Raw genomic sequence first — 27116 nt, 5'->3', positions numbered from 1 at the left:
TGTGAGAAATGAGAAGTCAGAGGGAGGGACGCACTGGACACAGACACGAAGGTGAGGCCTACCTGAATTTAGGAGAACATGCTTCAAATTCTTCTCACTCTTACCAGGCTTGACCCCCCCACCCCACCCCACCCCATCTAGGCCCTATCTATGGTTTGTACTAGTCAGGATAGTCCTGTCCCGTCCCGGGGAGAGGGGGAGGCAAAGGCATCACAGTCAAGACACAGGGCAGGACCCGAAGGCTGGCAGCGGCAGGCCCACTTTATTGGCAGAGTCCAGGCGCGTCGAGCAGGCTGTTATGCTCGGGCGGTGGGGCGTTCGGGCCGCGGTCCCGGCTCGGCATGCACACCCCCACGGCCTTCCCGGGTTGCTCCGAGCAGGGGCTTAGAGCTCGGGGGGCTTGAGGGCCGGCGGGCCGGCGGCCGCGGCGGCGGCGGCGGCGAGGTCGGGGTACACCAGGAAGCCCGAGAAGGTGATGTACTTGCCGTGGTTGCTGTAGGCGCCATAGCCATCATGGTCGTGGCTGAGCAGCCAGACGGCGTCGCCGCGCCGCAGCGCCAGCATCACGCTCTGGCTCTGCATCTCGCGGCGCCTCGAGGCGCCGTCGTCGTAAATCATGGCCTGCACCTCGTCGCGGTTCTTCATCAGCTTCACCGACAGCGTCTTGCGCGGCAGCTTGCCCAGCGTGAAGGAGAAGAAGTAGGCGCCGGGCAGGCGGCAGCGGAACACGCCGGCCGCCGCGTCGAAGTCGCCACCGATGTTGACCAGCTCGGTGTCGAAGGCCAGCGGCCGGTGGCGCGGCCCGGGGCCGGCGTCCGAGCCCACCAGGCTGCGCGTGCGCGCCGCCGAGAAGGCCGAGCGCGGCTCCGGGGGCGCGGCCCCGCGCGCAGGCGCGTCGGCGTCGGCGTCGGCGTCGGCGTACACCAGGTAGCCGCTGAAGGTGGCGCCGGGGGCGCCGAGCGCGTACTGCGGAGCGCCGTGCAGCCGCAGCCACACCGTGTCGCCGTAGTCGAGCTGCAGCATGGCGCTCTGGCTGGCCGCGCGCCGCGCGCCGGGCCGCCGCTGCTCGTCGAAGGCCAGCGCCTGCACCTCGTCGCGGTTGCGCACCAGCATCACCGACAGGCTCTTGTGCGGGGCCTTGCCGGCCGTGAAGGAGAAGAAGTAGGCGCCCGGCACGCGGCAGCGGAAGCGCCCGGTGGCCGCGTCGAAGTCGCCGCCGATGTTCACGTACACCTTGTCGAAGGTCACCGCCATTTCCGACGTGCCCTCCAGCGGGGTGGTGCGAGCCGCCGAGAAGGCTGAGCGCAGCTCTGAAGAGCCGGGGCCAGCCGGGCCCAGTGCCCAGCAGGCCGCCGGGCTTAGCAAGCCCAGCAGGAGCAGCAGCATGGCACCTGGGAGGGGAGAGAAGACCCGGGCACGGGAGGAGGGTTGGACAGCGGCTGCTTCCCCCTGTAATTTTTCTACCTAGCCTTGCTCTTGACCCATGACTTGCTCTCCGTTTTCCTTCACTTAGGCCAGTGCTTCTCACTTAGGGTGCTTCGGGGTCACCTGGAGTGCTCATTACAGCACCCATACTTGTCCCCGCCTCGAATGTATTCCAGAAGTCTGGAATGGGGCCTAGAGTTTGCATGTTTAATAGTATCCTTAGTAGTCTGATCAGCTGATTTAGAGTTCACATTTTCAGAACCATCGGATTAGGCCAGTACTTCTCCAGACTTTTTTAAAGCATGAGAATCCTTTTGCAAATAAGACCTGGTGCACATGCCGCAAGCATGTTGAAATGCTCCACTTACTGAGGCCTCCAGCCCTGTCTTCTCTCCTCACCCCTCCTCCTTCTCTGGGTGTTAAGGAGGTCTAAATTGCCAACAGCCAGTGCTTCCATTCCACCCCATTTTCCGGTGGTTTTTCTCTGGTCCTTGGCCTGCCCTTCACAATACACGCTGGCTCTTTGTATCCGCCGTGACAACGTTTTAAGTCGTATCTGGGAATGAGTGGAGAGGGCCTCTCTCTAACCCCTTTCCTGGCCTCTGACCTACTTAAGGGTCCCACAGGGTCTCCAGACTCCCCGGGGGTCCTTCCTGCACTGAGGAGGTCTGGCCAGGCTTTGAGTTAGTGGCTTCCCTGTGAAAACAGAATGAGGTAACCAGGGACTGGTGGCTCAGCAGCTAAGAGTGTTAGCTGCCGTTCCAGAAGACCCAGATTTAGTTTCCCAGCACCACATGGCAACTCACAACCATCTATACCTAGATCTGATGCCTTCTTCTGGCCTCCGTTGGCGGCAGGCACACACGTGGCACACAAACATACCTGCAAACAATACACACATATACATTCTTTGGTTTTCATTTTTAAGGGCTATGATAACTCCCTTTGTGCCTTTGTGTTTGGAGGCTGGCTCCCGGGGGCAGGAGAGAGCCACAGCTGCTGAGGATATGGAGAACAAAATAAAATTCTGGCAGGATGGTGAAGTCAATGGCTTCATTTGGTGGTGGTGGTGGTGGTGGTGAATGGAGTGGACAGACACTTAGATCAGGATACCAGTCTTGGGGAATGAATGAACCACAAGCACTCTGACCCTGAGTCACACCCCAGTCACCTTAGGCAACTGTTTTTTTTTTTTTTTTTAACTCTCTGAGTAAGGAAGGCTTCATCCATGTAAATGGCATGATGGAGGGCCTCACACAAGCTTGTGGTAACATACCCAGACAGCAATTGTGAACAAGGTCTGTGTAGGGACAGACCTACCCAGGTGTCCAGACGCTTCTGTTCTTACCCCTGGGAAAAGTGATCAAGTTCCTGACATAAGGGGTTAGAACCTTAGTAAATGCTTGGTGACGGCGTTATCCAATTCCTGGAGGCCGCTGATGGTGGGGTTCCATCATGCTCTGAAGTAGGGCAGAGGCTTTGAAGCTTGAACACCCAAAGGCTCCAAAGTGAGGCCAGCAGGAAAGGGGCTAGAGAGAGCTTGGAACATGAGCTTTTCTGGGAAGTACCCTGGGAGTGTGTGTAGCCATGTGTCTCGTATAGATGCTGCCAGGGGCCCGCCAGGCTGTTCACCTGAGGATTGGAATCTAGCCTGCGTTCCGCTTGCCTAGCTGCTGGGGTAAAATGCACTGCGCTTTCGTTCTCACAATAAAGACCTCAGGTCCAGCTGAGCGCTGCCTCCTTCCAGAGGGTGCTTTTCTGATTCTCACAGAGCTGTCCTATGGGTTACTTGGGGAGGGCAGGGAGGAGAGAAGGGGCCCTCGTGTCGTGGTTAAACTGCACCTGCCAAGTGTCTAATCTATTCCTTTTTACAAAGCTACTTGAGACGTACAGATACACCCTCTCCCATTTTATGGATGAGAAAGCTGGTCCCGAGACAAGGGGTACACGTTTTGGCTCAAGGTCATCCACGGAACACTAAAGTAAGCCTTAAACAGAGGGTTTTTTAATTTCACAGTCAGGGCTCTTGTCTGCTAGCTTTCCCTCTTACACAAAGGCATCTCTCCAGCCCATGCGTTTCCCGCCTCTGACCCCTTTTGCAAAAACAGATGAGACAAGGAAAGAGTGCTGGAATCTAGAGTGGAGGAGGAAGCTTAGCAAGCAGGCAGGCAGGCAAACAAAGGCAAGCAAACCCCTCCGTCATTTTGTCTCCTGGGAGGTGGGAGCACTCCCCGTGCCCTGCAGCTTTCCTAGCGGGTCTGCTCTAGAAGCGCCTGCCCACCCTATCCCTTGCCACCTCCCTGCCGAGCCTGGTACACCCGTCAGTGCCAAAGGGTCTTCTTGTGTGTCCAATGCCCTTCCCCCCCTTTCATACTTTACTGCACGTGTCCCTGAACCCTGGATCTCTTCCTTTGGCAACCCCATTCCCCAGCAGGTCAGAGGGGGATGGGAAGGTGTCAGGTGGGTGTCAGAGCTCCAGAGAAGGAAATGGCTGCACAAAGCTCTGTCCAGGTAAAGCTCAAAATAGTCATCTTCAAAGAGAAAAACTGGGACAGAGAGCGGGGTAGACCCAGAGCCCCGGAACCAATGGAAAAGGTGCAGCGATGCCAGGCTGAGGGCATCTTCAAGCCCCTAGCGCCTTGCTCCCGGTACCCCAGTTAACCCCGCTCTCAAGCCCCGCCAGAACCCCCCCTCTATCTTCCTTGAAAGTCCGGCATCCTTTCAACAAGGTGAGCCCCACTTTTACAGAAGTAGCCAATTAATCCTTTCTCGTGGGGAAAAAAAAAATGACCCCAAAAGCGGTCCCCCCAAGCCCTTTTCCGTGAGACCTGCCCCCCCACCCCTCCCTTCGGAGTAAAAGCCCTTGAGCCTCTTTCATGAAAAAGCGCCCAGGTCCTCCTTTCCAGGAAAAGGGACCGGGTCCCTCGCGCCTCCCGCCGCCCCCGCTCGCACAGAAGAGGAGCCTGCGCCCCCGCCTCCTCCGGGCTGCCCTCACCTGGCTGGCGGCGGGCGGGTCGGCTTCGGTCGGAGCCGGCGATCCGGCTCCGCGAGGACGCCGGGCTGCGCACTGGTCGCCCGCGCTGCGGCTTGGCCGGGCCTGCGGGGGTGGCGGGGGGCTCGGGCGGCGGGCGAGTGGGGACCCGGGCACAGGGAGGCGTGAGCGAGTGGGAAGGACAGCAGGAGCCGAAGCCGGGAAGCGCAGGGGCGGGGAGCAGGGGAGGCGGAGGGGAGAGCGGAGGACGAGGGAGGGGCGCCGAGCAGCGGGGCCCGGGGCACCGCACCGAGCCTGCGCCGAGCGCGGGACCCTTCCTCACTGGCCGACCCAGAGCTTTATCTTCAGGGCGCCGAGAGCAGGCGTCATCGATCCAAGTTAGCAGATGGGGAAACCGAGGCCGCGGCAGGCGCCACACCAGGGGTGGCTCGGGGTATCATCCTACAGACCAGCTTTCCCCCTTGTTTGGGGAGAGAGAGTTCTCGGACAAGACACGGGCTGCAAGGACAGTGGGAGATGAGGTTTTGTGTGAGACGGATGTCCAGGATGAGGGGCCTTGGGGGAAGTCTAAGGGAAGAGAAGGGTAATGGGTCAATGTCCTTAAAAGAAAGAGATGACAATGCCCCACTTTTCCTTCCTCACTTCTAAGTCTGAAAATGCTCCCGCGCTAGCAAGGCTGGAGGGAGGATAAAGCTGCAGACATCAGCACACCGGCTTGAGTCCCTCTGGGAAGGACAAAGAAGAAGCAGAGTCCTTGCCCTGGGCTGATTTTTCTTTTTTCTTTTTCTGAAAAGGGTTGAGAAAGGTGATAGAAGGTCCCTGTATGGGACACGGACATCCCGTGGAGTGGTGCCTAGGTAGCAGGGAGTCCAGCAAGGCCTCAGGGCTGGGATCAGCATCAGCCCCTCTCACACTCACAGGCCCTCTGTATAGCACCTTGCCCCCAGGAGCTTTCTGGAGCTCTCCAAACTTACCTGATCTCAAGATCCCAGTTGTTGGAGTACAAGTCATTGCCCATGAAGGCGTCGGAATTGATGGGCTTGGCCTCAAGTTCCTCCCAGGGTGTTGGGTGAGTGAAGAGAGGGATGAGAGGATATGTCCCTGAACCAGAAGGAAAGGCCGGAAGCACTTTGGGCAGAGGCATGGGGACAAGGTGACATGAAAAGCACGTGTCCAGGCCTTGTCAGATCACAGCTGTGCCCTTCTCCTTGAACGGGGGAAGGGCCATGCCAATGGGGAGGGCCAAGTTTGATAGCCTAGAGGTGTGGTGAGCCACACAGACATGCACAGTTGGGCCAGGCCAGGAGCCAAGCTGTGACAACTGTGGCCCTTGGCATCGGACCCCTCAATCAGGGGAGTGAGGTAGCCCTTCTGAATGGGATTCCAGCTGTGGAAGGAAGGGGAGGGGAAAAGGCAGGACAATTAAATGCCAGCTGGGGCTGCGTGGGGCTGGAAGACGTTTAACACTGAACCAGAAGAACTCTCACCAGAGAAGTCAGGGTGGGGGTGGAGATGAGGGTACAGCACAGCAGTAGGGGTTGCTTCAGGGTCTTGGGAAGGGGGAGGCAGGAAAGGATGAGGGGGAGGAATAATGCTGGGAGATGCTGGGTGTGGGGGCAGTCAGGAGTGGAGGGCCGTAGATACCAGATAGAAAGTTAGGAATAGATGCCAGGAGGGCTCAGAGGAGAGCTCAGGACAGTTTGTAGTCCTTGTTTCCTCCTCAGCAGGTGCTGGCCGTGCTCTGTCCCCACGCCGACACCTTCTCGTCCATAATGCCTCCCAGCCAGGATATTACCTGCAGACAGGTTTTGACCCTAACTCCCATTTGCATCTCCTGGATCGTTCTTGGCTGTGCCCTTGAGTAAAGCCGGAAGCGCTGGAGAGCTAGGAACCTCAAGCAACCCTCAACTGATTAGAGGCAGGGGCTGGGAGTGAATACTGCAGCTTCCTGGTTCCTCAGTGGGGGCCTTCCTATACCCAGTTCCAAGATGTGTTCCAGCGGGATTAAATAAGTCCTTTAGTGACAGCTCAGTAACATCAGCTTTCTTTGTTTTCCTGCTTCGCTTTCTAGGCCTGCCCTGTTTCCTGAGATTACCTCCAGAATAACTATTCAAACCCAAATTGTGTGTGTGTGTGTGTGTGTGTGTGTGTGTGTGTGTGTGTGTGTGTGTGTAGATGCATGCAGGTACCCACAGAGGCCAGAAGAGGGCATTAGATTCTCTGGAGCTGAAATTACAGGCAGTTGTTAGCTGCCTAGCGTGGATGCTGGGAACTGAACTCTGCAAGCGCTTTTAACCTCTGGGCGACCTTTCCAGCCTTCAAACCTAAATTCTTTTTTTTTCTTTTCCTTTCCTTTCCTTTCCTTTCCTTTCCTTTCCTTTCCTTTCCTTTCCTTTCCTTTTCTTCTCTCTCTCTCTCTCTCTCTCTCTCTCTCTCTCTCTCTCTCTCTCTCTCTTGAGTTTCTCTGTGTAGTCCTAACTATCCTGGAACTCAACTCTGTAGACCAGGCTGGCCTTGAACTCACAGAGATCCACCTGCCTCTGCCTCCCAAGTGCTGGGATTAAAGCCATGCACCACCATCACCTAGGTCAAACCCAATTTCTTATCTCAGGGTCCACCTTCAGGAGAATCAGACTGAGACACTGGGTGGTAAGCGTGGGCCTGGGATTAAGTTAAGTGCTTTCACAATGATTATCCCATTTATTTGTCTTACTAACCTTAAAAGTAGATAGCTCTAATCTTACAAATGAGGGACAGAGAATTTAATGCATGGTGTGGCTCCAGAATCCATAGGGCTGCAGCCTCCCTTACTCTGGTCATCCTTGGGCTTTACTTTCACCAGGGGTGGGGGGAATACTGTCCTGCTTGGAGGAAGCAGTGAACCCAGGCTCTCTTGCAGCTAAACACAGTCAGACAAATGTAAGCAGATTTAATTGTGGGAGAAAGAAAGTAACTTTCTTTGTGTCCTGGCTAGTTTTATGTCAACTTGACAAAAGCTAGAGTCATTGGAAAGGAGGGAACCTCAACTGAGAAAATGTCCTCACAAGATCTGGTTGCAGGCAAACCTGTAGGGCACTTTCTTAATTAGTGACTGATGTGGGAAAAAACAGCCCATTTTGGGTGGGGACACCTCTGGGCTGGTGGTCCTGAGTTCTATAAGAAAGAAGGCTGAGTAAGCTATGGGGAACGTGTAAGCCTCACTCCTTCTTGGCCTCTGTGCCAGGTCCTGCCTCCAGGTTCCTGCCCTGTTTGAGTTCCTGCCCTGACTTCCTTCAGTGATAAACGGTGATGTGGAATTATAAACAAAATAAACCCTTTCCTCCCCAGTTTGCTTTTGGTCATGGTGTTTCATCACAGCAATAGTACCCCTAACTAAGACACTTGCTTACTTTCTCATTTACCTTTTTGGTATGAAATCTTTTGTAGCCTGGGTTAGCCTCAAACTCTCCTCATAGTTGAGGATAACCTTGAACTCCTGATTGTCCTGCCATCACTCCCCAAGTGCTGGGATTACAGGCATGTGAATCCATGCCCTGTGCTCAGAAGGTGCTTTTATCTATTTGTTTATTTTATTTTATTTTATTTTTTTTTTACATTTGGGGTGTGTGTGTGAGTGTGTGTGTGTGTGTGTGTGTGTGTGTGTACAAGTGCCATTGGTGCAAATGTAGAGGTCAGAGTACAACTTGAAGAAGTTGGTTCTCTCCTTCCACTTTGTAGATTCTTGGTACAAAACTCAGGTTGTCATCAAGCTTGGGGGCAAGAGCACTTACCTGCTGAGCCATTGCCCTGGCTCCCAGAAAGTGTTCGTGAAGGGACTGACTTTAGAGGGACGGCTGGCAGGCCCACTCCTTTTGCCCCCCCTCCTTTTCTTTCCTTTCTGGGATGTGGACATGAAGGACAGTGGTCACCTTAACAGTGAAGTGTTCTAAACACAGTGCCAGGTGACCACCCAGGAAGAAGCTGAGATGAACAAGAGTTTGCCTCAAGGAAACAACACTTTAGGGCAGTGGTTCTCAACCTTCCTCATGCTGTGACCCTGTAAAACAGTTCCTCGTGTTGTGGTGACCCCAATCATAAAATTATTTTCATTGTTACTTCATAACTCTAATCTTGCTGCTGTTTTGAACCATAATGTGAATATCTGTGTTTTCCAATGGTCTTAGGGGACCCCTATGAAAGGGTCGTTCAACCCCCCTCAAGACCTACTGCTTCAGTGGGACTGTAGGGTGTGGACAAGAAGAGCTCAGTGCCAGGACAGAGGCACAAAGTATTTTCAGCTGTGGTGGGGCATCCGGGAAGGTGTCATGGAGAAAGCTATTTCTACATAATGACAAGAGTTCTGACTTGGTGAGTGGAGGTGGAGATGGGGGAGGCAGAGGGCAAGACCCAATTAAAGGTAAGACTGTGATGTAACACGAATCTTAAAAGGTCTTATTAATAAAAACAAACCCAGAGCCAGGTATTGGGGTGAACACTGAAAGATCAGAGAAACAGAACAAGCCACAGCTAACCTCACTTCCCCAACTTCTCAGCCAATCCTGTTTTCTCAGACTGAAAGCCTCTGAGTCCGCATCTGAATGGATCTCAGCTGAACTGCTGCTAAAAGCTAAAAGCTTAAAAAGCTTCTAGTTCCTGGTCCTCATGCCTTATATACCTTTCTGCTTCCTGTCGTCACTTCCTGGGATTAAAGGCATATATCACTGTGCCTGGCTGTTTCCAGTGTGGCTTTGAACTCACAGAGATCCATCACAGAGATCCAGATGGATCTCTGCCTCCGGAATGCTAGGATTAAAGGCATGTGCTACCACTGCCTAACCTCTATGTTTAATATAGTGGCTGTTCTGTTCTCTGACCCCCAGGTAAGTTTATTGGGGTGCACACTATATCAACCACACTGTGATGTGAGCAAGGGTGTGGGGGAGGCACGGACGGCAGCTCAGGAGGCAGGCTGCACACGCCAATTGAAAAGAGACAAAAAGAAAAAAGAGACAGGGGACAGAGGAGAGAAGAAAACCTATCAAGGAGAAAATGGTGGGTGTGTCTAGATGAATTTGGACTGTGCAAGGAAAGAGGGAAGCGACAGGAGAGACGGGAAGAGAGACTCCACGGTTGCCAGAGAACAAGAGCACACAAGCTCACAATTTAATTAGCTTCCTGGCTTGCCAAAGGATTACAGGAGAATTAGCAAAGCTCAGGAGTCTAGGGACCTTGCTGGGAGCTGAGGGGAAGTTAATGAGAAAGACGACAACATGCCCCAGAGAAAAATGAAAGAGGAGGAGCTGTCAGTCCAGCAGAGATGCCAGCAGGAGAAACAGATGTCAGGAGTCTCTGTCTCCCCAGCAGATCGCAGACCTCCAGGGGAGCGAACAGGTAGGGCTCCTCAGTCAGGCTCTCGTCCTATGGCCCACATCAGGTGACCATCCTCTGGGTACCTGGTCAGTGACCTGAAGCAGGGAAACCTGGGAGTAGCTATGAAGGTCAAGGGCCCGTCTGCCTTGGGCCCCCTTCCCAGAAGGGCTCAAAGGCTCAACCAGCTGCTAGATCACAGAACTGAACCCCTGGGCCCCATCTTCAGGTGGGTGGGAGGTGATCTCCCCTTAACTGGATGTGGCAAACTTCATTTTCCAAAGACTGTTAAAAGTGTCTCCCGGAACAGCCTTGTTCCTATAGTGATGTTGCCGTGCCCAGTAAAAAGGAGTTATATCAGATTGTAACACAAATTCTAAAATGGTCTTTTAATAAAAACCCTGGAGCCAGATATTGGGGTAAATGCTGAAAGATCAGAGAGATAAAGGAACAAGCCACTGTCACATCTCACCTCACCAGCTCCACGAATCCTCTGACTGAAATCCTCTGAGTCCTCACCCGAAAGGCTGCAGCCGAAAAAGACTTTAGTTCCTGTCTCCTCATGCCTTATACACCTTTCTTGCTGGGATTAAAGGCATGTGATTCCCAAGCACTGGGATTAAAGGTGAGTCCCACCACTGCCTGGCTTCTCTGTTTAATCTAGCGGCGTGTTTTGTCCTCTGATCTTCAGGCAAATTTTATTAGGGTACACAATATATCACCACATCAGGTCATAAAATGAAGGACTGCTTCTGCCTGAATCTTTCTCTCTTGAAACTGGCCCATTGGAGCCCAACCATCCCATCCTAAGAAGCCAAGGTCTCGTGAAAGGGCCCTGTGTAGATGTTGTGGCCTACAGCCCTAGTTAGGATCAGCTAGATAATTTACAGGGTCCAACGCAAAATGAAAATATGGCATTGCTGTTTAGAAATTAAGTTTAGATGGAAGCAGTACAGCAGGAACCCAGTTAAAGAGGGGATTGTCAGGTCCAAAGAAACTCCCATTCCAAATTGGGGTGGTTAGACAAAAGCCAGCATTCCCTCAGGGACTTGGCAAGCCAGTTCCCACTCTCCAAAAGGAGTCGTTGTCCTTGTCTCTAGCAGAAGGGACTTGTGGCTCTTCCATTAACATATGCCAGTGGTCCGTGCTGGCTTCCAGGCCCCAGTACCGCCTCACAAGTACTCCTTATTCACTTCCAGGCCCTCCCCCAGCCCAGCTCACAGGCTCCCTTTCTCCCAGGTACCCATTTCCCTATAACCCTGAAGATATGTCCCCCGGTCACTTCTCTCTGCTTTCCCAAAAGACAGCCTTGGCATTTTGGAATACACTTTTCCCTCTTTCACCCAGAGAGGGACTATTTCTGTTCCTTTACTGCACCCCACGGATTCAGGAGTAAGGTACAGTTTTGTGGCAGCATGACTGTGAAGCTCTAGCTTAATCATCCGGTAAGCGTGGAGGGCCAGCAAGATGGCTCAGCAGGTAAAGGTAGCTTTGCCACCAAGCTTGAGGACTTTAGTTTGATCCCTGGGATGCACGTGGTAGAAGAAGGGAATTAACACTGAAAGTTGTCCTCTGACCTTCACACACACACCAGATAGATAGATAGGTAGATAGATAGATAGATAGATAGATAGATAGATAAATAAAATGTATTTTCAAAAGCAATCAGAGGGGCTGAGGGTCTAGTAAAGTATTTGCTAATAATATGTGCAAGCCCCTGAGTTTTCACTTCCAATTTTTTTTTTTTTTTTTTCCGAGACAGGGTTTCTTTGTGTAGCTTTGCGTCTTTCCTGGAACTCGCTTTGGAGACCAGGCTGGCCTCGAACTCACAAAGATCCTCCTGCCTCTGCCTCCCGAGTGCTGGGATTAAAGGTGTGCGCCACCAACGCCCGGCTTCACTTCCAAATTTAAGGCTTTTATGTATTTATTAATTTTACTTGAGATAAAATGCATGGTCTCATGCATGCTAGGCAAAGTTCTTTTCCCCTGAGCTACACCCTCAATCCCTACGGGTTTCTTTTAAATATGGTACCTTGTACAATGGTTTGAGCAGTTTGCCCATTCAGACTGGCCTGGCCCTCTTATAGATGAAGAAGCCCTCAGGATGACCCCAGGCCCAGGCTGGCGCATCCTTTGCTGAGGGGGCACTGCATTCTGATTCTGACCGGGGAAGGGGCAGTGGAGGGGGTTGAACTTTTTTCTATGTTCACTGACGGAAGTGCCTGCTGGGGGCGGTGTCAGAGGGGTCATGAGGGGTTGGGGTAAAGCTTGAGATATAAATGCAATCCTCAACCCAGCCTAATAACCTCTGGATGAGGAGGAGGGGGCAAAGAGAGGCACGAACAGCATGTAACTGGGGAGGCCGGGTTCTCCAGGCTAGCCTTGAACTCACCCTAGCCAGCAATACCCCTTCCTCAGCTTCTTGAGTGCTGACATTATAGGCGTGTGCCATCACACCCCACTCCCTCCACTTCTCAAAGAGCAGTCACAAATAAAAACCACAGAGAAAGTGCACGAATAGTAGGCAAAAGAATTCCCTAAGTGAAGGAGGGACCCAAGGAAACTTTAGGAAAGAGGTGACATCTAAATACAGCTGTGAAGACTGTGCTGGATGTGGTCACATAACAATAGAACTACCAGGGACGGGGGATGGGGAAGGGACAGACTCTCAGAGAAACCCTAAGGAATCATGGAGGAGGGGGCTGGAAAGATGGCTCGGTGGTTAGCGTGTTCGCTGCTATAGAGGACAGCAGGCTGGGCAGAAAATAGAGCACCACCTGCAGCCTCAGCTGAAAAAAGAAACATGGTGGAGAGCTGTAGCCGGCATCCAAACGCTCCCTGGTTGGAACCAGCTCCACTGCTAATTGTGTCCCCTGGTTCCCCACCTCTAAAATGGAACTGGGCGCAGTGGCTTAAGCCGGTAACTTCAGCACTTGGGCGGTAGAAGCAGGAGCATCAGAGGTTGAAGGCCAGCCTTTGGTACATAGTGAGTTTGAAGCCAGCCTGGGCTACATGAACTCTGTCTTAAACTCCATTCCCCCCAAAATACACATAGGCCTCACTGACTTGTGACAAGCCTTCACAGGTATATTTGGCTCTAAAGTACTTGGCCCAGAACCCAGAATGTTATATGTTCTTAATGTGTGCTGGCTGCCACTACTGCATGGTGTGTTTGAAAATAAATAGGGCTGGGGATGTAGCCCAACGAAAGAGTACATGCTTAGTATGTGTGAGGCTGTGGATTTGATCTCTACCATGTAGAAAAAGAAAAAAAAATGAGTAACAGTATTGATGTGTTGGGCTGGGGACACAGCTCAGTTGGTAGAATGCTTCTCCAGCTGACACAAAGCTCTGGGTTGATCTCCAGCACTTCATAGGCCAGGTACGCTACTCTTTTAATCCTACCACTTGGAAGCAGAAGCAAGAGGACCAGGGTTCAAGGTTTTCTAGGTAGCCAGAGCTACATTAGAGTAGACCCTGTCTCTGTGTGTGTGTGTGTGTGTGTGTGTGTGTGTGTGTGTGTGTGCTAATGTGTGTATGTGTGTCTGTGTTCCTGTGTGCGTGCAAGTGCATGTATGTGTGTGTTCTTGTGTCTGTATGTATCTCTGTGTGTGCACAGGTGTCTATGTGTATGTGTGTACATGCATGTATGGGTGGTATGTGTATGTGTTTGTATGTGTCTCTGTGTGTGTCTTTTGTGTGTCTGTGTGTGTCTTTTGTGTGTGTATGTGTGTCTGTGTGTATCTTGTGTGTGTGTGTGTGTGTGTCTGTGTGTATCTTGTGTGTGTGTGTGTGTGTGTGTGTGTAGTGTGACATTCATGGGCTCTGCAGTAATTCACGTTACTTCCCTCTGCTAAGTCCGCCTGCATCTCTGAGTTCTAACTTCCCTCCTCCTTTAGACGATGGCCTCTGCATGCTTTTCCCACACTCTGGGCTTTCTCACTGGTTCCAAAGCCCTCTGCCTCACCTCTGCCGCTGGCTGCCTGCCCACCTGCATTGCTGAACCTGTCCGTCTTGTCAGACCTTAACCCAAAAAGACCTGGCTTCCTCTCTCCCTCCGCCATCTCCTTCCTGCCCGCAGGTCTGATGTTTATGACTTGCCTGTCGTTTTTCTCTCAGACTCTATAGTATCGTCCTCTATAGTATCGTCCTCTATAGTATCGTCCTCTATAGTATCGTCCTCTATAGTATCGTCCTCTGTAGTATCGTCCTCTGTAGTATCGTCCTCTGTAGTATCGTCCTCTGTAGTATCGTCCTCTGTAGTATCGTCCTCTGTAGTATCGTCCTCTGTAGTATCGTCCTCTGTAGTATCGTCCTCTATACTATCGTCCTCTATACTATCGTCCTCTATAGTATCGTCCTCTGTAGTATCGTCCTCTGTAGTATCGTCCTCTGTAGTATCGTCCTCTATAGTATCGTCCTCTGTAGTATCGTCCTCTATAGTATCGTCCTCTGTAGTATCGTCCTCTGTAGTATCGTCCTCTATAGTATCGTCCTCTGTAGTATCGTCCTCTGTAGTATCGTCCTCTATAGTATCGTCCTCTGTAGTATCGTCCTCTATAGTATCGTCCTCTGTAGTATCGTCCTCTATAGTATCGTCCTCTATAGTATCGTCCTCTGTAGTATCGTCCTCTATAGTATCGTCCTCTATAGTATCGTCCTCTATAGTATCGTCCTCTATAGTATAGTATAGTATTGAAGTCAAATGCTCTTACCAGTCAAAACACCTCCTCAGTCCTACCCTCGAGCTCCAAAAGCAAACAAGTGTGGTTGATATACTGTGCACCCCAATAAACTTATGTCAGAGAACAGAACAGCCGCTAGACAGACATAGAGGCCAGAAAATGGTGGCACATACACCTTTAATCCTAGCATTTTGGAGGCAGAGATCCATAGGATCTCTGTGAGTTCAAAGCCACACTGGAAACAGCCAGGCATGGTGACACATGCCTCTAATCCCTGGAAGTGATGGCAGAAAGCAGAAAGGTATATAAGGCGTGAGGACCAGGAACTAGAGCCTGGGTAAGCTTTTAGGCTTTTGAGCAGCAGTTCAGCTGAGATTCGTTCTAGATGAGGATTCAGAGGCTTCCAGTCTGAAGAAACAGGATCAGCTGAGGAATTGGTGAGACCTATTAAGATTCATGCTACAAACAAGGAACACAGAAATTTCAGTGATGTTGACAAAAGGTCTGGAAAAATGAGGTAAAATCTGACCATAAAGAACTTTATAGCAGCTAGACTTTATTCTGGGGTCGGTCAGTAGCTTTCAGTCCCAGTAGAATAACTTCCTTCATGACAAATATTCTGGGATGCCTTGTTTCCAGTACAGAGGTGAAATCAATAGAGAACAGAATCCACTGACACCGTGGGGCTGATGAGATGACTCCGTGGTAAACACTTTTTTTTTTTTTTTTTTTTTTTTTTAAAGATTTATTTATTTATTATGTATGCAGTGTTCTGCCTGCATATGGCTGCAGGCCAGAAGAGGGCACCAGATCTCATTACAGATGGTTGTGAGCCACCATGTGGTTGCTGGGTATTGAACTCAGGACCTTTGGAAGAGCAGTCAGTACTCTTAACCGCTGAGCCATCTCTCCAGCCCCGTGGTAAACACTTTTGCTGGCTCAGTTTAACCCTCAAGATCCACGGTGGAAGTAGAGAACAGATTCCACAAAGTGATCTTTGACCTCCACATGTGCACCGTGGCCCCCTCACAATAAGTAAGTAAATAAATAATACATAAATGTAATAAGGAGTATAAAGGAAGGACATTTGGCTCAGTCCTGAAGATCCAAGGGCATGACGCCAACACCAGTTAGCCTTTGTGACGACTGTGTGCTGGATGATATCTGGATGATTCAGCGTGTGTGGGAGGCAAGAGATCCTGGCACAGATAGGAGGCCTGCAAAGCAATTCCAGAATCAAGCTCACATAACCATTTTTTCTCTCAGTCCTTTTTTTTTTTTTAATTTAAAAGCTATTTATTATAAGCACCAGAGATGGCTGAGAGCCACCATGTGGTTGCTGGGAGTTGAACTCAGGACCTCTGGAAGAACAGTCAGTGCTCTTAACCACTGAGCCATCTCTCCAGCCCCTCCTTCAGTCCTTTAAAATCTCTCCCAACAAACTATTTTCTCTGTTTTTATATTTCCCAATTCTCTACAGTGGATGTGTACTTATTGCTTTCACTTCAAAATGAAGAGGGTGTGTGTGTGTGCTGGAGAGGTAGCTCATTGATTAAGAATACTTACTGCTCTTGGGGCTGGAGAGATGGCTCAGAGGTTAAGAGCACTGGCTACTCTTCCAGAGGTCCTGAGTTCAATTCCCAGCATCCACATAGTGGCTCAACCATCTGCAATGAGATCTGGTGCCCTCTTCTGGCCTGCAGTCATACATGCTGTATACATAATAAGTAAATAAATCTTTTTTTTTTTTTTTTGGTTTTTCGAGACAGGGTTTCTCTGTGTAGCTTTGCGCCTTTCCTGGGACTCACTTGGTAGTCCAGGCTGGCCTCGAACGCACAGAGATCCGCCTGGCTCTGCCTCCCGAGTGCTGGGATTAAAGGCGTGTGCCACCACCGCCCGGCAAATAAATCTTAAAAAAAAAAAAAAAAAAAAAAAAAAAAAAGCTTACTGCTCTTGCAGAGGACCTAGTTTCAATTCCCAGCACCCACACAGAAGCTCACAGCTGTCTGTGACTCCAGTTCCAGGGGACCCACTGATACTCTTCTCTGACTTCTGTAGGCACTGTAAGCACACTGTTTGCACGGGCAAAACACTCAGACACAGGAAATGAAAGTAAATAAAAGAATAGGAGCCTGGTCTGCAGAGAGAGAGTTCCAGGACAGCCAGGGCTACACAGAGATACACCGACTCAGGGGAAAAAAAACAAAAAAAAAAGAGCTGGGTGTGATGGCTCGTACTTGTAATTCCAGCATTTAAGAGGCCGAGACAGAAGGATCATGAGTTCAAGGCCAGCATGGGCTGCATAACGAAACCCTGTCTCAGAACAAACACATAAAAAACAAAACGAAATCAAATTATTTTTCAAAAGAAGTTCCAGAGTAGGGCTGGGGAGACGGCCCAGCTATTAGGAGCACTGGCTGCTCTTGCAGAGGACTTGGGTTTGGTTTTCAAGCCACTCGTAACTCCAGTTCCAGGGGATCAGACTCCCTCTTTGGCCTTCCTGGCTAGTTCCATGCAAACTCTGGACAGACATATGTTCACACAAAACACTCATACATATAAAAAATGAATAACATTTAACTTGCTCATTTTTTTTTTTCAGAGTGAGGAAAGACCTTGAAGTATGATAAAAATCCAAAAACCACTTCAAATCGATGGATGCATTTCACTGCTGCCTAAAGGGGAGGGGAGATTGGGGGTGGCCGCACATGCCTGTCGTTCTAGCACTTGGCAGGCAGAGGCAGGAAGGTTGTGAGGGCCAGACTCATCCACACAGCAAGCTCCAGGCCTGAGATAGGAAGTAAGACAGTATCTCAAAAAGCTAGCAAGCAACCCCCCCCCAAACACACAAACACAAACAAATAAATAAAACAAAACAAGGGCTGTAGAGATGGCTTAGTGGTTAAAAGCACTGGCTACTCTTCCAGTGCAGACATGCATGCAGGCAAAATACCTATACACATTAAAAAAAAAAAAGGCACAGCATGTAAAGGTGCTTGCTGTCACACCCTACAATCTGAGTTTGACTCCCAAGACCCATATGACGAAAGGAGAGAACCAACTCTTACAAGTTGTCCTTGACCTCCACACTTAGGCCCTGGCAGGAATACAGACACACAAGGAGAAAATAGACAAATATAATTTTTAAAATGTCGATGCTGATCCTTCCACTCCTGTCTTAGTCACTGTTCTATTGCTGTGAAGATGCACCAAGGCCGCTCTTATAAAAGACAGCATTTGACAGAAGGCTTGCTGGCAGTTTCAGAGGGGCAGTCCATTATCATCAGGGCAGGGGCATGGCAGCACTCATTTGTGGCACTGATCTGAAGGCAGAGAGAGAGAGAGACTCTGGGCTTGGCATGGGCTTTTAAAGCCTCAAAGCCCAGCCCTAGTGACACACTTCCTCCAACAAGGCCACGTCTCCTAATTCTTCTAATCCTTTCAAATAGTACCACCCCCTGGTGACTAAACATTCAAATATGTGCACCTATGGGGGCCATTTTTTTTTTTTCGAGACAGAGTTTCTTTGTGTAGTGCTGGCTGTCCTGGAACTAGCTTTGTAGGCTGGTAGTTCAGGCTGGCCTTGAACTCACAGAGATCCGCCTGCCTCTGCCTCCTGAGTGCTGGGATTGAAGGCGTGCGCCACCACACCTGGCATGGGGGCCACTCTTATTCAAACCACCATCACAACCTCTTCTCTTCAAATTCCTGCTGGATTACGTTATTTTAAAAGCTTGATCCTGACACTCAGATACTAGGTTTCTCTCCCAGAGTGGCGCTGTGTGTGAATATGATAAGATGGCATCATCGAGGACTCCTGATCTCACCAAGCAGAAGAGGTTTCTCTCCAGATAAGCACTGGTGCGTTTACCAATTGGGGTGAAGGGTCACAGTAGTTAAGTGGGCAACAGCCCTAAATGGGGTCGTCTCTGAGCTGTGTGCCCCCTCAGGCATGAGTCACTCAGTGTCTAACTGGAAACAGAACTGTTTAAGAACAGAACTCATTAGTATCATCATTTTCATCATACATAGTCTTTGTGAAGACACCAAACCATTTTTTTTTTAGGTTTTCTTGAACCCAGAGCTTAATGTTGTATTCTAGAATAAATTTGGGGGTGGGGGAATCCATTAAAGACACACCTATCCAGTGTTTCCAGAATCAGCTTCTCCTATTTCTCTAACGTTGGGCATTCTCCTCCATCCCACTGTGGCCCTGGACTTTATCTCAAGCGTTCCTTGGCACCCTGATTTCGCAGCTCGTCTTGAGTGGCTAGGTACCTTGGCTTTCTCTTGTTATTTCTTCCTGTGCGGGGTTTCAGCGCCTTCTCTAAGTCGTGTTTGCCTCCCCCCCCCCCCCCCCCCCCCCCCCCCCCCCCCCCGCCTAGCAAAGCTTCCCCCGGGGACAGTGAGGACAGTGGGCTGAGTTTCCTGCCTTCCCTGACAACTGCCGACTGATTCCCAAGAGGAGCCCTGTCCCCGCCTCATCGCTCTGACACGGAGCACGAGTCAGTGACGTGTTTGTGCCTTTTCCAAGCCTCGATTTCTGAGACTCACCTTTCCTCCCGTCCTGTACCCCTTTTAAATGTTGTTTGTTGGCCCCTCTGTGGGACGGTGCTGGCTTCTTTGGTGTTCTGCTTTCTCCCACACGGGGACTTTCTACAGACCTTCCTGCACGTCTTGTACCACACCTGCCATCTAGTGTCTGAATTCGAGATGACGTCTCTCGGACTTCCTCAACTCATTTCATCATCTAAGCATTGATTCAGTCCCTACCCAACATGCACTTCCTTAATTTAGCATACGCCCCCCCCCCCCGCCCCCGCCCGGCACCCCGCCGCCGCCCTTTCTGGTTTTTGAGACAAGGTTTCGCATCACAGCCCAGGCTGGCCTCATTCCTGTGGCAGCGCTTCTGCCTCTGCCCGCCAAGCGCCGAGATGCCAGGTGCCAAGCCTGTCTGTGCTTCCCGTCTCACGGACAGTTCCAGGTGTCTCTTTTTGTCATCAGAAGGAAGTTTAGGAAAGAAGCTTCCGGGAGCCGGAGAGGGATTAGGGAGACTGCCATTGTTTCACGTGAAGTGTGTCAACTACTCGGCCCAGTGATTCTCAACCTGTCCTGGGGTTGAACGACCCTTTCACAAGGGTGGAATAAGACCGTTGGAAAACGTAGCTATTTACAATTCATAACAGTAGCAAAATTACACGTATGAAGTGGCAATGAAAATAATTTTATGACGGGAGGGGTCACCACAACACGAGGAACTATTTTAAAGGGTTGCAGCGTTAGGAAGGTTGAGAACTCGTAGCTTAGCTGGTAGCCGGGTGAGATTGTAGAGGCCATGGCAGTGTCGGTGTCGCAGTCCACTACCACACGGCCCTTGGAGTGTGGCTGGCCAGTCCAAAACAGCCTCCCATGAGGGTATGGCTTCCATGTGTCATTCCGTGCCTGGCTCCTCCCACGCTATCATCCGGGTGCTTTGCTGTGTTACACTCAAATGTGAATCCTGTCTTTGTCTGACACTCACGAGCAAATTGTCTAAGTCTCTGCATTTCATTTTTCTCTCGTTTGGAATGGGATATTATCTGGCTCGAGGGGCCACTGCTAATATTTATGTGTACCTGTGCTCTGCTTAGCTCATGGATTCTCATTTGTCCCCCGTTCTTGGTGAACATGGTTTTCCTTCTCTCTCCAATCACACTGTTTCTTCTGGATGGGTGTACTGGCTCTTTACCCAGCAAAGCTTCCTTGGATGAGCCATACCCTGCATGTTAGCTAAAGATCTAGCTACATGTGGATGGTGTCTTGTAGGGCTGCCCCAGGCCTGACCCCTTTAGAACAGGCCTACAACTCAGGTCTGGACAGTAGGGAGTAGTTCCTCTCCAAGACACATCAAATGGTTTACAGATGGGTATGGATCCATAGCAGAGTCTCTTGGAGCTGTCTAAAGTGGTATGTGCTTTCTTCGGAGTCACAAGCTCCAAGAAGCCCCAGGCGGGGTTGCCAACAGACATCTGGTGCAGTGGACAGACCCTGTCTGAGAAGGAACCTGGCAGAGGCCAGCAGCTGCAAGGAACGAAGAGTGAAAGCCCTTAGTCCCTTGTCTGAAGCGCTGGCCATTTCTGCTATTCAAGCCAATATGTTTCCTTGTTAGCATACCAGTTTGAGCTGAACCTTCAGGCATGCAACTGTGCAATACAGCGTCAACCATTCATTGTTATAATGCAATTGTGAGTTCCTCTCACCACTTCACACCAAAACTAGCTCCCTCCTTGTAAAGAATACTGGGATTCAGGCACATGCATGCCATGTTATCAGAAATTCCACAGACTGGAAAACGTAGGAGTGAATTCTGCTCTTGCCAGTTCCTAGTCTTGGGCAAATCAGGTAAGCCTTCAGACATCACTTCTCAGTAACTAGATCTGCTTAAATGGCTGTTATGAGGATTGGAGCTAATGGATATATAGTAAGTCGTATAGTGGGTTATCAATATGTATTGTATTAATTTTGTAGTAAGAGACTGAACCCAGGGCATCACACATTCTAGACAAATGCTCCACCCCAGGGCTATACCCAATGTGTAATATTGTTTTGTTTATCCTGAGACAGGGCCTCACTATGCATCATTGGCTGATTTGGAACTAGCTATATAGAGTAGGCTGGACCCAAACTCACAAAGATCCACTTGCTTCTGCCTCCCGAGTGCTAGGATTAAAGGCGTGCACCACCATGCCCATTCCAATAAGTACTTATTACTAGGTGGTATCTCAATAATTGAAAAAATTATTTTAAATTATGTATACATGTGTGTTTGTATGTGGTATGTGCAGAGTGCAAGTGTCTGTGGAGACCAGAGGAGGGCATCAGATCTCCTAGAGCTGGAGTTATAGGTAGTTGTGAGCCTATACACTCGCTTACCCATTGTGCGAGCAGTACACACTTAATCACTGAATCATGTTTGCAGTCTCTAGTGGGTTTTTTTTTTTTTGTTTTGTTTTGTTTGTTTTTCGTTTTTCTATGTTCTTCTCATCATGTGGGGATTGGACCCTGGGTTTTGCACATCCTAAGTAAGTCCTCCTCACACAACCCATAGTCCCAGTCCTTCAATAGTTTTGTTCTGTAGTTGCCTGTAGATGTTGAATTTAGATTTTTTTTTTCCTTTGTGGCTCTGACCCAGGGTAGGACAGGAACTTACATGATTTGGGGGAAGATGGGAGATGAGGGGGTGGACAGGAATTTCAAAGTGGAGGCGAGGTGGAATTAGGCTGTTTAAACCATTTGTGCCTGCAGAAGTCTACACCCACTTTCCGTTTATAAATAGCCCTGCCTCTCAGCCTGGCTCCTCCTGCACCAGGCTGCAGTGGCAGATAACAAATGCAGCCAGCAGCTGCTAAGGGGACCAAGCCGAGCAGAGGCTGCAGGCGTGGGCCTGCAGGGCTTCAGCTCAGGCTCTGGGGATGCGGTGTTCGGGAGAAGTCTTGAGATCTCTGGGTCAGAAAAAGATACTGCCCTTTGCCATTAGTCAGGGTAGGTAAAGTCGCCAGAGACTCCCGAGCCCTGGTCACACCGCAGAGCTAACTAGAGGTTTATCTTCCACCTCCTGCACTCCCTTGGCAGGAAAAGATAGATGGCTGCTGTGACAGGTGGGCAGAGCTGATGTCTCCGAGACAGCACTCCCGAGAATCTAGTGGTGACTTTTCTGAAGCAGGGACGGGGTAGAGAGGACTCCAGAGTTTCTGCCTTAGGAAATAGGGTGTTAACAGCATGGTCAACCACGTTTGAGAGTAGAAGAGATGCCACAGGCTTGGGAATAGAGGCTACTATGGAACTCAATATAGGGGTCCTCTAAGACGTTCGGGCAGATCCAGGCCGGAGACAGCTGGACATTCATCCAACAAGTGTCTGCTGAGTATTAGGATGTGCTGGACTCTGTTTCCCTTGTTCGTCCAGTGTCCTTGGAGAAAGGCTAGGCCAGCCAGAGAAGCAGTCCCACTAGTCTCCGATTCCTTTATGAATTCTATGACTTTGCCCATTATATCTGTGAATATCCCTTCTCCGTCTAGCAGTAAGAGTTGCCACACACCAAATATTTACTGTGCCGATATACTAAATTTAATATTCCAATATACATCATTTCTCATTTTAGAGATGAGAGGCCTGAATTCAAGTGGATTAAGGCTTTGACTTATAGTTCAGTGGTAGTGTTCGCCTGGTATGCACAAGCCCTAGATTCAATTAACAGCCCCACAAAAACAAACAAACAACAAGAAACACAACTAACTTATTCCAAATCCCATAGTTGGTAACAGAGAGCTAGAAACTGCTCCCATTTCCTTACCCTGCTTCCCAGTGCCCTCACCCATCCTTAAAAACAAACAAAAAACCTCAGGGATGGCTCAGTGGGTACAGACACTTGCTGCCAAGCCTGGAGACTGGAGTTTGATCTCTGGCATCCACTAATAGAAGGAGAGAACCGACTCCCATAGGTTGTCCTCTGGCTTCCATACATATCCGTGGCCTTGGCAGACCTCCCTACCTCCACACACACACACAGACACACACAGACACACACACACAGACACACACACACACACACACTTTAAAAGTTGAAAAAACAATTCAACGCCACATCTTCCTGAAGTGGCCAGCTGGAAACAAACTGTCCCTTTAGTGACCCCACGGTGCTTACACCACTCTGCCAGTGATAAGCAGTGTTTCAGGGCCCCTTGAGCACCCTTTATGGTGCACCAAGCCTTGCTGCTTTACCGATACTTGCAGTTAATCCAACACTTTTTGGGAGTGGGCATGCACATGCCATGGCACACATGTGGCCCCAAAGATTGAGCTCAGGTTTCCACTCGTTCTTGGCAGTGGATGTCTTTACATAATGTGCCGTCTCAATGCCCCCTGCTAGATTTTGATGATCATTTTGTATCTCTCTCACTGGGCAGCAAACACCATTTATCACAGGCCTCATGTCCTCTGCTGCCCCAAGCCCTGGACTCTCCTAACTAGTCAGCGACCAGAGAGCAGGTGTACTTCTAAACTCTAAGTGTCGCTTTCCCGGAGGAAGTGAGCAGGCTGGAACAAGGTGTGGTTCTGTTTCCATTCTCTCCCCTCTCCTGTGTTTTCAGACACCCTCACCAGTTCTTCTGCCAGGAGGGAGGGGCCTAGAATGGATAAAGACAGAATTGTAATTCTGGGTCTTGTCCTTACCTGACTTTTGACTTCTGCGAATGCTCTGGAAATAGTACTTGACACTTTTCCATGGGAACATGGCATTTCTAGGGAGTACTCCCTTCTTTGGGCTGCCTTTCTGAGGCAGAGGCTGATGCCACAGTTTCACCCATTGGTTGTCTCAGGAACTTGAAGGTTAGTGTCACAGTTGGCACCCTCATAACCTTGCTCACACACACTAACTGCTCTTTGCCCTCTCTTGCTGTCCTCTAAGTCTGTTCACCGCCCCTATTTTGGGGTAACTATCAGAATCTATTTGAATATGTTCCTTGGGGTTGTGGCAAGTTGGTTCCAGTACAAAATGTACTTAATTTTTTGTGAACAAGTGATTTGGGGCCCTGTCACTTATGAGACATGGCTGTGAGACAGTGGCAGTCTGGATTGGTGTGTGAAGACTTAACATGCACTACGGGCCCTTAAGATTTTTCTCCTGCCAACAATGGATGAGGAAAACTGTCACATGCTGGGATGAGCTCATGTGTATACACACACACACACACACACACACACACACACACACACACACACACTGGCATGAGCTCATGTATATACATGAGAGAGAGAGAGAGAGAGAGAGAGAGAGAGAGAGAGAGAGAGAGAGAGAGAAAGAGAGAGAATTTTTTTGAGACAGGGTTTCTCTGTGTAGCCCTGGCTGTCCTGGAAATCACTGTAGACCAGACCTGGCCTTGAACTCACAGAGATCCACCTGCCTCTGCCTCCCGAGTGCTGGGATTATAGACATGTGCCACCACCAGAGAGAGAGAGAGAGAGAGAGAGAGAGAGAGAGAGAGAGAGAGAGAGAGAGGAGAGAGAGATCTTAAAACAACAACAAACATAAAGAAATGCTACTATCCAGTGGGCATAGCCAAACACCTATAGTACAGGTAGAGAGAGGTTGGAGGATCACAGCTCAAGGTCACTTTCTGCTACATGGAGTTCAAGGCCAGTGCAAGCTACAGGAGGATCTGTCTCAAATTAATGTTTTCTTAATTTAAAAATTTTGTGCATATAGGTGTTTTGCTTGCATATATGTCTGCACACCATATCAATGCAGTGCCCTCAAGAAACCAGAAAAGGGTGCCAGCTCCCATGAGACTAGAGTTATAGATGGTTGTGAACTGTCATGTGGGTGCTGGGAATCCAACCAGGGCATCCATTAGAGAACCCATTACTTTTAACCACTGAGCCATTGCTCCATCCCTTTTTAAAAAATGTGTATGAGGCATATGTAAGAGCACGTGTGCCGGACACCCAGAAGAGGGTGTCAGGTCCTCTGGAACTAGTTACAGTTATGAACCTCTTCAGTGCAGCAAGTGTTCTTACTGCCTGAGCCACCCACCCAGCTCCAAACTAAAGTTTGTTTTTTTAAAGATCCAGGCAGAGTGCTGCATGTCTTTAATCCTAGTATTCAGGAAGCAGAGGCAGGTGGATCTCCGCAGGTTCAAGGCCAGTCTCATCTATGCAGTGAGTTTCAGGCCAGCAAAGGCACAAAGCAGGACCTTGTCTCAAGCTATGGTGTAAATGTACCGGGCACGTGGATGCCTCTAACTGCTGTGTAAGTTACCGTTTCACTTACACGAGCCACTGTGACAATCTACAACAGTGCCCAATGCCTACTGCCCACTATTCTCTGGAAGCAAGAGCTCTAAAATGCTCCCGCTCTGCTGACAGGCTTCCTCCAGCTCGGTGACTGCAAACGCAGGTTTTGTCTCAGAGGGTTGGATCACGCCATATTTGGTTTACTGGTTTTTTTTTTTTCTCAGCACGTCATAATCATGTCAAACTAAAAACACCTTGGAGGTTGAGAACGTCTGCCTCCAGCTCTGAAACTCCAGGATGGGCTCACCTGAACCTCACTTTAAGAGCAGATACTAACAAGGCAAGCTTGGCAGCTGTAACTTCTCAGTGCTGGTTGCTCTTCCTGCCCAGTCACCTGCTTCAGTCCCTTAAACTCACCATTTACTGCTACTCAGGCAGCTGTTTTCCAATCAACTATTTCTGTGTATGTCCATGTGGATGCCATGTGTGGGAGTGGGCAGACAGCTTGCAGTTTTCTCTCCTGTCATGTTAGCCTCCAGGATCAAACTCAGCTGAGTAGGCTTATTGCCAAATATAAGCACCCCCACCCCACTGTCTTTTGGTTTTTGAGATAGGCTATTACTCATAGCTCTGGCTGTCCTGGAACTATGTAGACCAGGCAGGCCTCAAACCAAGAGATCCACCTGCCTCTGCTTCCAGAGTGCTAGGATTAAAAGTGTGCACCACCACATCTGGCCCATTTCTCTTTTTGTAAAGATGTATTTTAAATTATGTGTAGGCGTACGTGAGTGCAGGTGTTCACAGAGGCCAGAAGAAAAGTGTTGGGCCCTCTGGGACTGGAGTTACAGATTGTTGTGAGTTGCCCAGTTGGAATGCTGCTAAGTGAATTCAGATCCCCTGCAATGGTGAGTCTTAACTGCTGAGGTCTCTTCAGCCTACTCCAGCTAGTTTTTCTAGAAAGCCCAATGAGGAGCTGAGCACTGTGTTCCATACTTGGAATCCCAGCAAATGGGAGGCTAAGGACAACCTGGGCTACATAGCAAAACCCTGTCTCAGCTAAACTAAACCAGGTCACTTTGAGCCAGCTCTGGCCCGTGCCTGTGATTTCAGACCTGGGAGGCTGAGACGGAAAGATCACAGAGTCAAAGACAATCTAAGAAACTGTAGAGCTTGTCTCACAACAGAGAACTTCAGGCCATTGAAATGGTTGTTTTCGGAGATAGCGTTAGGGTCCAGAACTCACCGCAATTCTCTTGCCTCAGCCTTTTGAGTGTTGGCCTTTCAGGCACGAGGCCTCATGACTTTATTTTAGGCAGGGTCTATGGAACCCAGGCTACCCTCAAAGCTTTTGATTTGTTCTGCTTCAATCTCCCAAACTGTCAGGGTTATAGGTGCAAGCAACCATGCCCTGATAACCATACACTTTATGACAGACCAAAGGGATTATAGGATTACCAACTGAACCCACAGCTGAATTAAGCAGAACTGAAATGACTGTATTGGTTCTTCTGCGTTTTTTGATAAGGTCTCACTGTGGAACCTTGGTTGGCTTTCAGCTCACTATGTAGATCCATCTGCCTCTGCTTTCCAAGTGCTGGGATTAAAGGCATGTGCCACCACCCCCAGCTAGTATTTTTTTCGAGACAGAGTTTCTCTGTGTAGTTTTGCGCCTTTCTTGGAACTCACTTTGTAGACCAGGCTGGCCTCGAACTCACAGAGATCCGCCTGGCTCTGCCTCCCAGGTGCTGGGATTAAAGGCGTGCGCCACCACCGCCCGGCCTAGTATTTGTTTTTTGAGATATCATTTTATATGTAGTCTAAGTTAGCCTTATACTTGCCATATAACAGGGTGATCTGTGAACTCCTGACCTTCCTGACTGTATTGCCCAGGTGTTGGG

The 27116-nt window shown here is 49.8% G+C and overlaps 1 protein-coding gene across 1 annotated transcript; it reads right to left on the bottom strand.

Moving 5' to 3' along the window:
* Positions 1 to 243: 243 nt before the first annotated feature.
* C1qtnf4 (C1q and TNF related 4) lies at positions 244 to 1726 on the bottom strand. Its single transcript, XM_059259433.1, has one exon. The coding sequence runs from the start codon at positions 1384 to 1386 to the stop codon at positions 385 to 387; it is 1002 nt and encodes a 333-aa protein (XP_059115416.1). The 5' UTR covers positions 1387 to 1726; the 3' UTR covers positions 244 to 384.
* Between the last annotated feature and the right edge of the window lie 25390 nt (positions 1727 to 27116).

Source organism: Peromyscus eremicus, chromosome 4, assembly GCF_949786415.1.
Source record: "Peromyscus eremicus chromosome 4, PerEre_H2_v1, whole genome shotgun sequence".
Classification (NCBI taxonomy): Eukaryota; Metazoa; Chordata; class Mammalia; order Rodentia; family Cricetidae; genus Peromyscus; species Peromyscus eremicus.
Note: the sequence above shows the minus strand (reverse complement) of the source record. Positions and strands in the feature narration are given on the sequence as shown.

What these genes read in the sequence shown, in the direction of transcription:
- C1qtnf4 (XM_059259433.1), bottom strand. Translation starts at nt 1,386, where the DNA reads ATGCTGCTGCTCCTGCTGGGCTTGCTAAGCCCGGCGGCCTGCTGGGCA.